This window comes from Sapajus apella, unplaced genomic scaffold (genome assembly GCF_009761245.1).
Source record: "Sapajus apella isolate SASKATOON/1434 unplaced genomic scaffold, GSC_monkey_1.0 scaffold19, whole genome shotgun sequence".
NCBI lineage: Eukaryota > Metazoa > Chordata > Mammalia > Primates > Cebidae > Sapajus > Sapajus apella.
In genome coordinates, this window is record NW_022436959.1 from 3,123,125 (window position 1) to 3,136,296 (window position 13,172).

At 43.4% G+C, this 13,172-nt stretch overlaps 1 protein-coding gene across 2 annotated transcripts in view; it reads right to left on the bottom strand.

Moving 5' to 3' along the window:
* Positions 1-13,172, bottom strand: part of NPSR1 (neuropeptide S receptor 1) — a 174,217-nt gene that overhangs the window by 23,938 nt on the left and 137,107 nt on the right. For both annotated transcript variants that reach the window (XM_032286820.1, XM_032286819.1), the window contains exon 5: positions 5,822-6,023. In XM_032286820.1, coding sequence (XP_032142711.1) covers positions 5,822-6,023 — 202 coding nt within the window. The remainder of the gene's footprint in view (positions 1-5,821; positions 6,024-13,172) is intronic.

Genomic DNA, 13,172 nt, shown 5'->3' on the forward strand with positions numbered 1-13,172 from the left:
GAAATCTGAAAACTGAAGGATTGCCCAGACTGAGTAAAGTGCCCCTTTCTTGCACCTGGCTGGTTTATTTCTTGACTTCCTAGAAAAGGATCCAGCACAGGCCTGTTTCCTTCACTTCCTTCATAGTGGCAGCTCATGGTAGTATGGTGGTGGCAGAACGGGGAGTGCGAGCCACCAGAGCAAGACCTGCAGATATCCAGGAGAATGCCTGAGGCCAGATCCTGAGCCTTGGTTCTGGATCATGTGCAGGAAGTGTCCAGGAAATAGGGCAAACAGTTTGTTCTCCCCATAAGACACGACAGAGAGTGCTCTATCAAACTGGAAGTGCCCCCGTCCTGACCCCCTCACGGCTCAGTATGGGGTTAGGGACTTGAAAGATGCCCATCACTGCCTTGGAGCTATAGACCTTCAGAGGCAGAGAGGGCCTAAGGTTCCGCCTCCGCCAGCTGGATTTCCCGACCTTACCTCGTGGGGCTTGAGGGTGACATGAAGTTGTGCTCTGGAGGTCTCAGCAGGGCTATACACCTGTGCTCAGCCAAGCATGGGGAGAAGGGGTGAGGGAGAACTGGCGTTTTGTTTGATAATACCCCTTTTTCTTTTCTCTTACCAAGACCCTTAAGGATTCTTCCTGGCCAAAAGTGTCTCTCTCCTTCTTTAATTAATTTTGCAATAGTTATTTGAGCACCAGCTTTGTCCTAGGAACTGGATGAACTATTGTGGATACCATGGTAGGCAAAACAGACAAGGTCTCATTCCTCATGGAGCTCACATCTTAGCGAGAGATGATAACAAAATGAGGACACAAGTAATACATGATTGCAAAGGAGTAAAGTGCTATGAAGATACAATGCAAGGGGTACAAGGGTGTATAATAGGGGCCCTGACTTGGTTGGGGGGGTGTGTTAGAAAGTCTTCCCAGAGGAGGTGAAGTATCAGCTGAGATCTGAAATATAAAAAGATTTTCTAAATGCAGAAGGAGAGTGATCATTCAGGCTGAAATGGGATCACGTGGCCGTTCCTGAACTATTCACACGGTGAAGGGAGGAGTTGCTGTGAGTGGCTGAGAGTGAAAGTGGAATGGATGCTGGAAATCCAACCACAACCATCTTCTGTAATTTAGGAATGTAGGAATACATACCTCTTGCCACTTCTCAGTTAATTTTATATATACATATATGGTGTCACTTTGTCTTTTTGTAGAGACAAGGTTTCACCATATCTCATGATACATACATCAATACCAGCATTGGTGTCCTTTCCCTTCCTAATGTGATGGATTGACTTAGGGCCCTGTGATTCTCTTTGACCTTGGACCGCATGCCCATAGACAGTGCTGGCCAGGTCCCTGGGACCCTTTTACCCACTATGGCCGTGTATTCATTCCACAGGGCTGCACTGACCTGGCATAGGGCTTTCCTACAGTGTGATCCCATTTCCTAAGCAAAATAAATAAAGTTTTCTCACATGTGACAAATAAATGATCCATGACCAATGTGCTTTTTTCCACTTATTTTTTTTTTCAATTGTTGGCCATGATCCTCTTCTGCTTTTACCTTTATCTTACAGAGATGACAATGAGAAGAGAATGAGAAATCAATTAGGTAGCAAGGAAATAAGCACAGCTAAAGTAAAGTAATTACACTAGGGCTAATAACCTCCCCAGCAACAATTAGACAGTTACGTCAAGTGAATTTCAAAACAACTCTTGTTTTGATGCAGAAAAACAGCGTATTGCCTTTGCTGTCAGTCACTATGGTTTCAACTCCTAGCCTGATTTAGTGGGTGATGGAACAGCTAAATCTTTATTCATACACTGCTCTCATGAGAGTTTGCCACCAGCAATATGACTGCTTCTCTCTCTCTTTCTCTCTCTCCCTCTCTCCCTGTCTTTCTCCTCCTACTCATTATTTTCTCCCTTTTTTCCTTCCTCTCACATATATTTATGGAGGAGCTATCATATGCCAAAAATGGATCTAGGCATAAGATGGCTAGAAATTTTTATATTAGCAGGACGTGTACACGCTCACGCGTGCGTGCGTTTGTGTGTGTGTGTGTGTGTGTGTCTGTGTGTGTGTTTGTGCATGAAAGAGAGAGAGACTGAGGGAAAGGGAGAGAAAGAGAGAGTAGAGAGGGTGACATGACAGATCTGTTGTTACGTGCAATTTATTGTGTTATTCATTCAATGTAATATTCAGCAACCAATGTTACACCAACAATATTAGATTGAATGTTACTCATTCAATCTAATATTTACACTAATATTTAATGTGTGCTGGATGTGAAATCCAGAAACAAAAAGGTCACAGTCCCTGCACTTATGAGATACAGTCACACTACCATATAGTCTAGATAACTACATGGATAAAGTGAGGTTGCAGGTTAGGGAGTGAGGACCTGAGGTGCCTCTTGGTCCAGGGTTGGCAAGGGCAGCTCTACTGTGGAGCTGGTATTGGAAATAAGACACAAGGGATGTGAACTAACTGGCCAGAAGCAAGGCAAGCTGAGTTTGGCATAGTGTTCAGGCATGGGGGTGATGCACATGGGTAAGAGGGGTGTTTGTTCCATGGCTGGAGCTGGGAGTGCAGGTGAGGTCAGCAGCTCGCCATGAAGCAGCCAGGGAGTCTTTGAAAAAGAGAAGTGGATCTTGTCCTAGCAGATACTAAATGCATATGAAGCTAGGCAGTAAGTAAAACAATGAAGTACTCATGGCAGAAAAGCCACTAAAGTAGTAACTTGTGCTTTCTCCTTTTTTCTTAATTATGTCAATCACTATCATTAATAACCAAAAACAAAATAAAACCATAATATAGAGGCAAGTGACAAATCAGGAGAAATATTTGCAACACACGCGAAAAGGGAAAGGTTATTGTATAAAGAGTATCTCTAAATATAGAGAATAGAGAAAATAAAAACATTTAAACAATTAAAGCGGCATTACTTTTGAGGACAAAATCCGCAATTACTTTTGCACCAATCTAATAAGTACTTTAAACAAACAAAAATGACAATAAGTATATAAAATACATTTAATCTCATTTGTAATGAAAGAAATGCAAAATAAAACAAGTATGATTGTTTTTCTATCAATTTGATAAAGATATATATGCATATGTCGCATGCATGAAGAGCATGAGGCATGAGGAACAACGTGAGTGAACACTTTCCTTGAGCTGTTTTCTTTGTGTATTTAAGCTTCAAATGAAGAATTTAACCTTACTCAGAGAATTGAGCCCAGGGGGCCAGAATATAGATAATAAAGAAAAAATAAGAGTTGAACCTTATCTCTGAGATGAAATTGTAGCACCTGTGTCAGGTACTAGTTGGAAACAAGTTCCTCACAAATTCCCCCCGGGGCCTGGTCTCGTTAGAGAAGAGAGTCGTTGCTGAAGGAGGTGGAGGGTTAGTCCCCCAGTGCCTTCTTTCTTTACCAGGGGGAGCCATGGAAGAGGGAAGGTGATGGAAGGGCAGCCTCTTGTCAGGTAGGAAATGCTTCAGAGAAGCTCAAGGATGGCTGGAGGTCACAGCTGAGTTTTCATGACTACCACAACTGGAAGCGAGGAGCCAGGAGCAGGCCTTAACAGAGGCCTTAGCTTGATGAGAGCTGAGGGAAAGCAGCTTTTGAAATCATTTCCTTCAATCAGCAGACACATTGTATCTTGCCCTTTCAAGGACACTAAAAAAAAAACATACTAGCTAGCCTGTAGGCAAGTTTGAGGAGAAGTCCTGGTGGGAAAAAAAAAAAAAGCCCAAATTCATGGGGAAATCATAGATACAGGACATCCTGAGCTGCGCGGTCCACGTGCTGCAGCACCGCTCTGCTGAGCAGGGATTTTGACCATCATTCCTTGAGCTGATAGGAAATCAATCAGCAGTGAAGCCAGGACATGCACTGGCACTGAAATTGATGCCTCAGTTGCTCGGGATGACACAAGCCACTTCCTTCCAAATGCTTTCTGACAGTTGTGGCTCACTTGCCTGCCTCCTCTGCCATGGGCCCCTTCCCACATGCTGTGACTTACCTTGAATGGTTGTCTAAATAACCTTGTCTTTTTCAAGCTTCCTCTCAAGCTCAGCTTGATGAAGTAGAGGACAGTAAGTCGAAATAAAGTGTAGGTGTTACGTTGTCCATTCAGCAGAGATTACTAGACAACACCCCATCTCAGAAAGCCTGCTGGGCTGGCTATTGGGGTTACTCTGTGCTTGCCCATCTCAATCTCTGATGGGGAGCAAGGCAGTTAGCTTCTTTTAGCCTTAAGTCTACTCTTATGAATAATTCAGGGGTTTGAGCATATGACGGATAACATTTCTCCCGGCTTTAGTATTCTATGAGACTAAAGATAAACAATAAGCAAAAAAAGATGACTCCCACCATATCAGAAAATACTTGAAAAGCATGCCACCAGCTTCATAATTAAAGAAACGCATATTAAAACAATGATACACTTTTTAAACTCTTAGGTTGGCAAAGATTTAATAAGGAAATAGTACTACTTTCCATCAGATCGGGGAGCAAAAAGCAAGAGCCCTTGTATAGTGTTGCCCAGAATATACATTTTCTACAACTAATCTTAGCTAAAGGGCCAAGAAGCAATAAACCTTTTCTCAAGGGCAGCTTGTGACTATGCATCAAAAGTTTTAAAATGTGCATCATCTTGGATCCAGACCTTTGATGTAGTAATTCCTCTAGAATGAGTTATGAGGAAATAACCAGAGACTCATGTACAATTTTAAGTACAAGGATTTTTATCACAGCTCTCTTTACACTGTCAAAAACAAAGGATGATCTTCCTTTGCCCACGACGTGTTATATGACACACCATGGCAGGCTTAGAAGCACTTAAAAGGTGTAGGATCACCATGGCCTAAGAATAACATGCAATGTGCCAGGTCTCTCCCTGTAGTCTCCCACCCCATCCACACATACAGAGCCTATTTCAGAGGGTGATCCTGCCACAAGGCCAGGTGAGACCCTACCTTGACCAGGCTGTTGTGCTAATCTCTGTTGAGAGACCATCTATGGCTTACCATTGGCTGCAGGACACAGGACATCCTATGACTTTGTTGCCAAGGCCATTCACAATTAAGCCTCCTCCAGCCACTGGAAGGAGCTCATTGCCAACTTATGTCCCACTGGCACTACCTACCTGTCCACTCTGCCCTCATACTCACTCCGATATCTGGTGATCACAGAGTCTGCTTCCTCCCCACTTCTCCCGTATCCTACCTGAATCCTTACCTCCTTCAATGGTGGCTTCCCAAATATATTCCCTGCCATTATGTGACTCCACTGCATACACATTTTAGCATTTTAGCGCATACTGAGATTTATGTTCAGTTTGTTTTAGGTATACCTATCTTTCATTTACAAAATCCCTAAAACTGGTATTTTGCCTTGTATCTGAAAGGCTGTGAGATATAAGAGAAATAATATGGTATGAAATCAGAAAAACCTGGATTTCAATCTTGTTTTATGTTGAGTAAGATACTTAACCACTCTGAGCTTGGGTTTTATTATTCATTAAATTGGGACAATGGTAATTATTTCACAGGTTGTTTTGTGGCTAATGCAATAATTGTTAGCTATTTAGCATGATGCCCTATAGTGTATATCCCGTAATTCTTCATTCCCTTCTCCTTACTCTACTTTGAAGAAACTAGGCTTAGCCCATGGTAGCTATTGATCGAATCTTGAGGCCTGGCCAATTCCCCCAAAAGCACTAGGAAAAATGGGCCTGTAGGGGAGGAAAGCAGCAACTGGTGAAGCAGGAAAGCCCACCTGTCCCCGCGGGCTCTGTGTGGTCCTGGCATGATAGCTTCTTACCTGATGATTGTCAGAGGGATGAAGTATACCAGGAAGGCCACAATGGTCATGTATGGGGTCCAGTAGGAGTCGTCAGGCCACACGGCCCAGCACTGCACTTCACCGTTGGAGAGTGTCCTCTTCCCAAATATGATCAGGGTGGGAATGGAGAACAGGAAAGACAGGCTCCAGGCAATCACGATGAGGACCCTGGCTTGCTTTTCTGCCCAAAGAAAAAAGGGATGCCTGGGTATGTGGCAACCATTTTCGAGAGCACAATGGAGTCTGCTATAGAAAAGGATCACCATGGGGCAGCCACCCTGGACTTCACAGAACCTCCCAGAGCCTCCGTTTCCTCATATGTAAACAGTGATACAGTACCTGCATACAGGGTCAATGGGAAGATTATAGAGGGAAGCTTGAACAGAAGCTAGCACATTGCCTGGCCTAAGGTTGATGCTTCTTCTTTCCTGATTTACCCATCTGATTTGAGATGTTGATGAATCCACCTCTGCAGTGTTAGGGAGCTCAGTCTGTGCTATGTACATCTGATAAGCTGTGGTGCAAATGCTGATTGTGTCTACCCACACGCAGTTAGTCTCTTGGTACCAGGCAGGGCTACAGGCTTTGGTCTGTGCGGCATCCTTTCACTGTACCCAGCACTGCAAAGCTCTGGGACAGTTTTCGAGAGTTATTTGCCAAATGGGAAGGAACCTTCTTTTTTTTTTTTTTTTTGGTAGGAAAATGAATGGACTTATAAGGCAGAGAAAGAACACTGAACTTTGTTCTGGAGAATAGGGCTCATTCAAACCCAGACCAGAAACCTGGTAGCTATGTCTGCTCACTGGATTTCAGTTGCAATATTCTGACCTTGGGTAAACTATGCAGTCTCAGCCTCATCTTTTCTTTAAATTGGTATAAAAAATACCTGTTCTGGTCACCTCAGCAGGTTATGATGGGAATGGAGAGAGATAATTCATATATAAGCAAGTGCCTTTAAAATACACCTGTTGTTATGATGTGATGCTTTCTGTCAAGTTGTTGTTGAAGCCCTTGCCTCAATCCCTCACCTAGCTGTGCTTTCTGTGCTGCTTGCCCCTGGGACCTTCTTCCAGAAACAGAAGGCCACCTTGCTCCCCTACTTTCAACTTGGAAAGCAGTGTGTCTTTGGGTGGGGTTGGAATGTAGTCAGTGGTGTTGTTGAATGGTGTGCTGGCTGTGGTCAAGGAGCTACAAGAAGTGAGAAAAATCTAGAGGAAACTAGGGAATCTATAAAAATCTCAAACCCAAAATATTTCGGAGAATAATAATTCTCCTAAATATTTCGGGTTTGAGATTTTTATAGAGTCCTAGGGTCCTGTTCTTGCTGAATTGTATGCACTGGAAAGAGATATTAGATCTGTGTAGAAAAGAGTAGTTATTGGTCCACTGAGCAAGCAAGAGTCTTGGGGTAGAATTATAATAGCAATCCAATTAAGGCCTTTTCTGTTCTTTACTTGCAACCAGTAATCCACTGGGGATGGGGGAGTGGTTTTCTTGCCCACCTTTGGAAACTTAAGCCCCTTTGTGTCAGTGATGACTCATAGGTGACAGACACATTAAGTGGTAAACATTGTGTCAATTTAGTTAATTGCATACAAATTAGTAATATCAATTTTTATGTAATTAACTAAAACATTGTTTTATTCTAGATATCAATAAAACCCCCAAATTCCCAAGATCATTTCAAGTTAAGTCTTTTCTCTCTAGATGGGCTTGCTTCAGGGAGGAAGCTGGAGTCTGGGCAGGGGGACCGGCCCTTCCACTCTCTATCCTTGTCTGCTGTTCCTCCTCCTCCCCCAGATTGCTAACCATGTTGGGGTCTCTCCAGAGTTGGGGTACAGGGAACCCAGAGGAGGAAGAGGACAGTTCTCGCTTGCCTGGTGCTGTCATCAGATGGCTTTGTGCTGTCTGTGCCTGGCTGCCTCCAAAGCTGATTCTTGGTCCCCTGAGGAACTTTTCCGGGTCCTTTGGAAATTCTCCTGTGGGGTCTCTCTGGTTGACTTGGGCTTGACTTGGGCAGTGTCTTTCCACCCCTCCCTGACCTCCAGCCTCTTTCTCCTGAGGCCTCTCACTCTCTGGCAGAAATGTCTGGGGCAGGATCTTTTTACACACAGCCTCAGGCAAACTTTGCGATGCAGGTTCTATATGGGCCCTCATGGCTAGGACCACAGTGCCAACCAGCCTCTCCTCAGCATTCTCAGGTGTGAGGTAGTCATTGATTCACAATGCTCTCAAATACCGGAAACATGTCAAGCTCTGTGAGTCATCGTGTGAAGCCCTCTCACTAGACTTGGTTTATGTAGACATCGAGTCACCTGTGATTAGGACAGTATGAAAGGTGAAAGAGAGACTGAGAATAGTGTCAACATCTTCACTGGATGAGAGTTGTGGCCATATGGGCACAGACATGGGGGAGGTGTTGTAGAAGGTAGTCTAGACTCATAGCATGAGCATCAGGGAAACAGAGTGGGCATGCGTAGGCAATACCGAAGGAGAAATGGCCTGGAAGTGGTTTGGAAAAGGAGGAAAATGTCTTCACCATCACCAGGCCAGGAGGTACCTAAGAAAGAAGGCTGAGGAGCATGCTCTTAAGATGTCTTAAGGAAATCGGCTACCTCAGGAGGCAGGATGTGGAGGGATCCTCCTATTAGGAAGTTGATGGTATAGGGGAGCTGGTCCCTAAAGGAATAGAGAAAAACCGGGGTAGAGAGAAGCAGTGGGAGTTCAGATCAGGAAAGAAGCAAGGTGGGATTAATAGGACAGGCGATGGTACTGGAGGGGATTCTTCTTAATGGTGAGGTTGTGAAGCCTGATGGGTTTCTATGGACCTGGGTGACGTTAATAGCTGGTGCCTGTGCTCTTGTTCTTTCACTGGTTAGAATTCGAATGTCATCTCCTTCTGTAGGTCCCAGGGTACTGTTAAGGGCAACATGTCACTCCTGGGCCCCACCCAGATTCCCACTTGATGGATATACTGCATTCACTTTTGCGAGGGATGCACAGGGAAACAGATTAAAGGGGTATAGCACCATGCTTTAGGATCTCCTCTACCAAGGTCTCCAAAGATGTTTCCCTAAAGGCCCACCAGGGTACAGGCTTGGAGCTGTTTTTCTCATACTGGAGCTGGGCTATGCTGGGAAAGCCCCACTCTCTTAGGCTGTGATGCGGCTGCCACAGCAGGGAGACTGGTGGCCTTCTAGGCAGCTGAGCCCATGTGCCATGAAGAGTGACTTCTCAGGGCTGAAGGATCCAGGACTGAACAGAGGAAATGTGGTTTGCATATGAGGTGGACTGTCTCGTGTTTCTCACCCATGGAAAGTCAGACTCCCTCTTCCCTGTGCTCTTATCTAGCTCTGTGCTTCTCTGCGGCTTAGCCTTCGCCTTTTCCATGTAACTCATTTATCTTTTTAAAAATCGTGTAAGTTCCACACATTGATTACAGAAATACTAGCAAATAAAAATAAGCGAAAAGGAAGAAAACTCCATAGTGGCACCATCTAGAAACAGCAAGTTTAAATTTTGATAATGCATGCATATATAATACATAGACTACACATTTAAAGATGAGATCATGATACAGATGCTACCTTGTAAACTAACTTTTTTCCTCCGAAAAGCCTGTTATGACCATCTTTTCCTGTTAAGAAATGTGAACCCATACAAATGGCATTTTATTTTTCTGGTAGTAAGATCCTTTCTTCAAATATAATTTTATCTTGGACCCAGTATAGAAACGTGTAGAAAGCTCAGGTATCCTCAACTCAAACTGAGACAGCCAGCAGCTCCCAGACCTGCCCTGGGGCAGGCCAGAGAAATGAGCCCTCTGGGGGTCAGCGTGGGAAGTGCAATTGGAAAAGCACTGATAAATGACTAAAATTTATTTTGTTATTAGCCATGGCAGGTGGCGATCTAATCTTTTGAAAAATGGCCAGACAGTTATTTCAACACCATATACTGACTAATTCATTTTTGCTAGCTGATTTGAAATTTCATATGATTTATGTGTTATTCTGGTTCCAGTATTATATTGTTTTAATTATCAAAGTTTTATATTATGTTTTAATATGACACTGTATATTTATCTTTATTATTTTGATATTTTTCTAATTATTCTCATATTCATTTTTGATGAAGAGCTTTAAAATTGTCAACTTTTCTGGAGTTGCTGGCTAAGAAAATACCCCTTCGGTAAATAGCAATAAAATAAATAAAAGATGGCCTCCCCTCAGTTTAGCGGCCATTGCCTGTGCCTGCACAGCTGCATTTGACTCTCTCCTGGCTTCTCCCTGCTCCATGGCTCTCCACAGAGAGCCCTGCTACTCTCTGGGAAATCTCCTCTTTCTACGGCTTTCTCTTAGCTGAGTCGCATAAACCCCGAACCCCGCCTCTCACAGCTGCCCCTCACAGCTGCCCTTAAATTCTGACAAGCTGCGGCACTAACGTGACTCCTGTGTTATTTCCTGGAACCTCTTGTGCCCTGTTCTCACAGGCTGCCCTCACCCTATAAACTTGTGAGGATCAGTTCATCCTGTGCAAGGCCAGGGAGTGCTCCCAGGGGCTGAATTACACATTGACACTTGGCCTCCGTGTTTAATCTGCTCCCTCGTGTGCTGGGAATTCTTTGAAGTTTCTGGTATTTGGATGGCTTCTTTCCTTGGCTCTCATTCCAGATGCAGGTCTCCCCCTGTTTTTACATTTCTTCAGTGACTTTCGTTGGGACTGCCCAGAGGAGGGGAGCTGGCTAATGTCTGTTTCCAAGCTTTCATCTTTCCCAGAAGCTATGGATGATGAGGATTTTCCAAGCACCCGATGTTGAGCCTCTCTTAATTTTGTAGTGAGGAAATAAGTTGTTTTACATCTTTAGAAAAGCACTCTAATATTAATTGCTTCCTTTCTGATAATTTAGGACACTGTTCATGATATTAGACAATGTCTCCCAGAACTAGACATATTTTCCAAGCAAACAGTTAATTTTTTAACCCAGTGAATTTGGTGAAACGTAATCCATCACGTCACCCTCTTGGCTATGGGTCTCAAGTCCTCCCCTCTAACAAGTTTCCTGAGACTTCCCTCATGTAATTTCCTGTATTTATTTTTCCTTCACTTCTATTTCTTCACCTTAAAATTCTTAGGTGTCGATGTTCTTTTGTCCACCACATTCAACCTTTTCTGAAGTCTGCTAGGCATAAACAAATAGATGGACAAATACGTGTATCACGGGCCCGGTGCGGTGTTTCATGCCTGTAATCCCAGCACTTTGGAAGGCCAAGGTGGATTGCTTGAGCAGAGGAGTTTGAGCCCAGCCTGGACAACATGGTGAAACCCCATCGCTACTAAAAATACAAAAATTAGCCAGGCATGGTTAATTACAGGTACACACCCGTAATCCCAGCTACTCAGGAGGCTGAGGCACAAGAATCACTTAAGCCCGGGAGGCAGAAGTTGCAGTGAGCCAAGATCGAGCCACTGCACTCCAGCCAAGATGACAAAGCAAGACTCTGTCTTAAAAAAAAAAAAAGTGTATCACAAACCAAAAATAAAGTTAGAAGGGCCTCCAACCATCTGAATGAATTTCTTCCTCAGCCAAGGCTCTTTTAAAATGTAACCTGAGAGGCTGTTCCAGGCCATGCTGGGAAGTGGGGGTCGGGCATGTCTCATTGTATCCCTCCAACATTAACAGCAACACAGACTTTAAGTCTGATGAGAAACATTTTACAACCTAGTCTCTCACACTGGAAGCCTGCAGCCTGAAAGTTTCCTCTGAAAATAAGAAATATGGTCTCCACAATTCTTTATCTTAACTCAGACATTTCTTTCTATTGATCTCAGGTCTTTAGATAAATTCGACCAAATGTCAACCAGAAAAAAGTTAAATCTACCTATCATCTGGAAGCCTCACCCACCCCACCCGACCCTACCCAGCCTGCCATTTTGGGCCAACCCTATGTATTTCTTAAATGCGTTTGATTGAAGTCTCATGTCTCCCTGAAACGTATAAAACCAAGCTGCATCCTGACCACCTTGGGCTCATGTTCTTATGACTGCCTGAGGGCTTTGTCATGGGCCATGGTGACTCATTTTTCGCTCAGAATAAATCTCTACTCATATTTTACAGAGTTTGATGCTTCATTGACACATCTTTGCATATCTATGTCATGAAACGTCCTTCCTACCTCTCCTGCCTCATCCATTCCCTGCCTCCCCTCTCATAATAACTAGGGCTGCACAGTGCCCAGAAAACTTGGTGCAAGACTCAACCCTTCACAAAACAGACAGGTCAAATTACCAAGAAGAAGCCTAGGAAACAAGTATACATTCTATTTGTTAAGTTAACTTCTAAGCCACTTTGTTGGTATATAATTGACATATAAAAAGCTGTACATATACAACACATACCACTTAATTTGTCTGGAAATATGTATATACTTATGTAACCATCATTACAAGCCATGCCATAAACATATCCATCACTTCCTAAGGCTTCTTCCTGTCCCCTTTTAGTTTTGTTTTGTTTAGTTTTTTCCTTTTGTGGTAAGAGCACTTAATATAAGATTTACCTTGTTAGCAAATTCTTTTTTTTTTTTTTTTTTTTTTTTACGGGGTCTCACTCTGTCACCCAGGCTGGAGGGCAATGGCACGATTGCGGCTCACTGCAACTTCTGCCTCCCAGGTTCAAGCGATTCTCCTGCCTCAGCCTCCTGAGTAGCTGGGGTTACAGGCATGTGCCACCATGCCCAGCTAATTTTTGTATTTGTAGTAGAGAAGGGGTTTCAATATCTTGGCCAGGTTGGTCTCAAACTTCTGATCTTGTGATCCACCTGCCTTGGCCTCCTAAAGTGCTGGGATTACATGCATGAGCCACCACACCCAGCCGTTAGCAAATTCTTAAGACTGCTATTTAGTATTGTTACTCATATGTCTCACGCTGTGCAATAGACCTCTCATACTTATTTAGCAGGATCAAAATAACTTAATTTTAATTGCATACAACACATTAATATGTTCTTCATGTAAAAATTACTGCCTTGCATATAAGTTCCTGTGGTGGTCACTACCACTAGTCTAACTCCCATCCGTAGCAGTGAGGTCAAATGTCAAGTTGATGTGTGTTTTTGCAGATTATTGTTCATTTTCCCTTGAGCTCTCTTTTGTGTGTTCTCTCTCCTCCTCTCTATCTTTCTGTACATGGTGTCTAGCATTTGTTTTGAGTTTTTGACTCTAATGGTATCATTCTGCATGGGTTTTTGTGCATGTTGTTTTTGTCACTCAGCATATAATGTAGATATGTTCATATTGATGCGTATTACTTCCAACATAGCTCTACCACTTC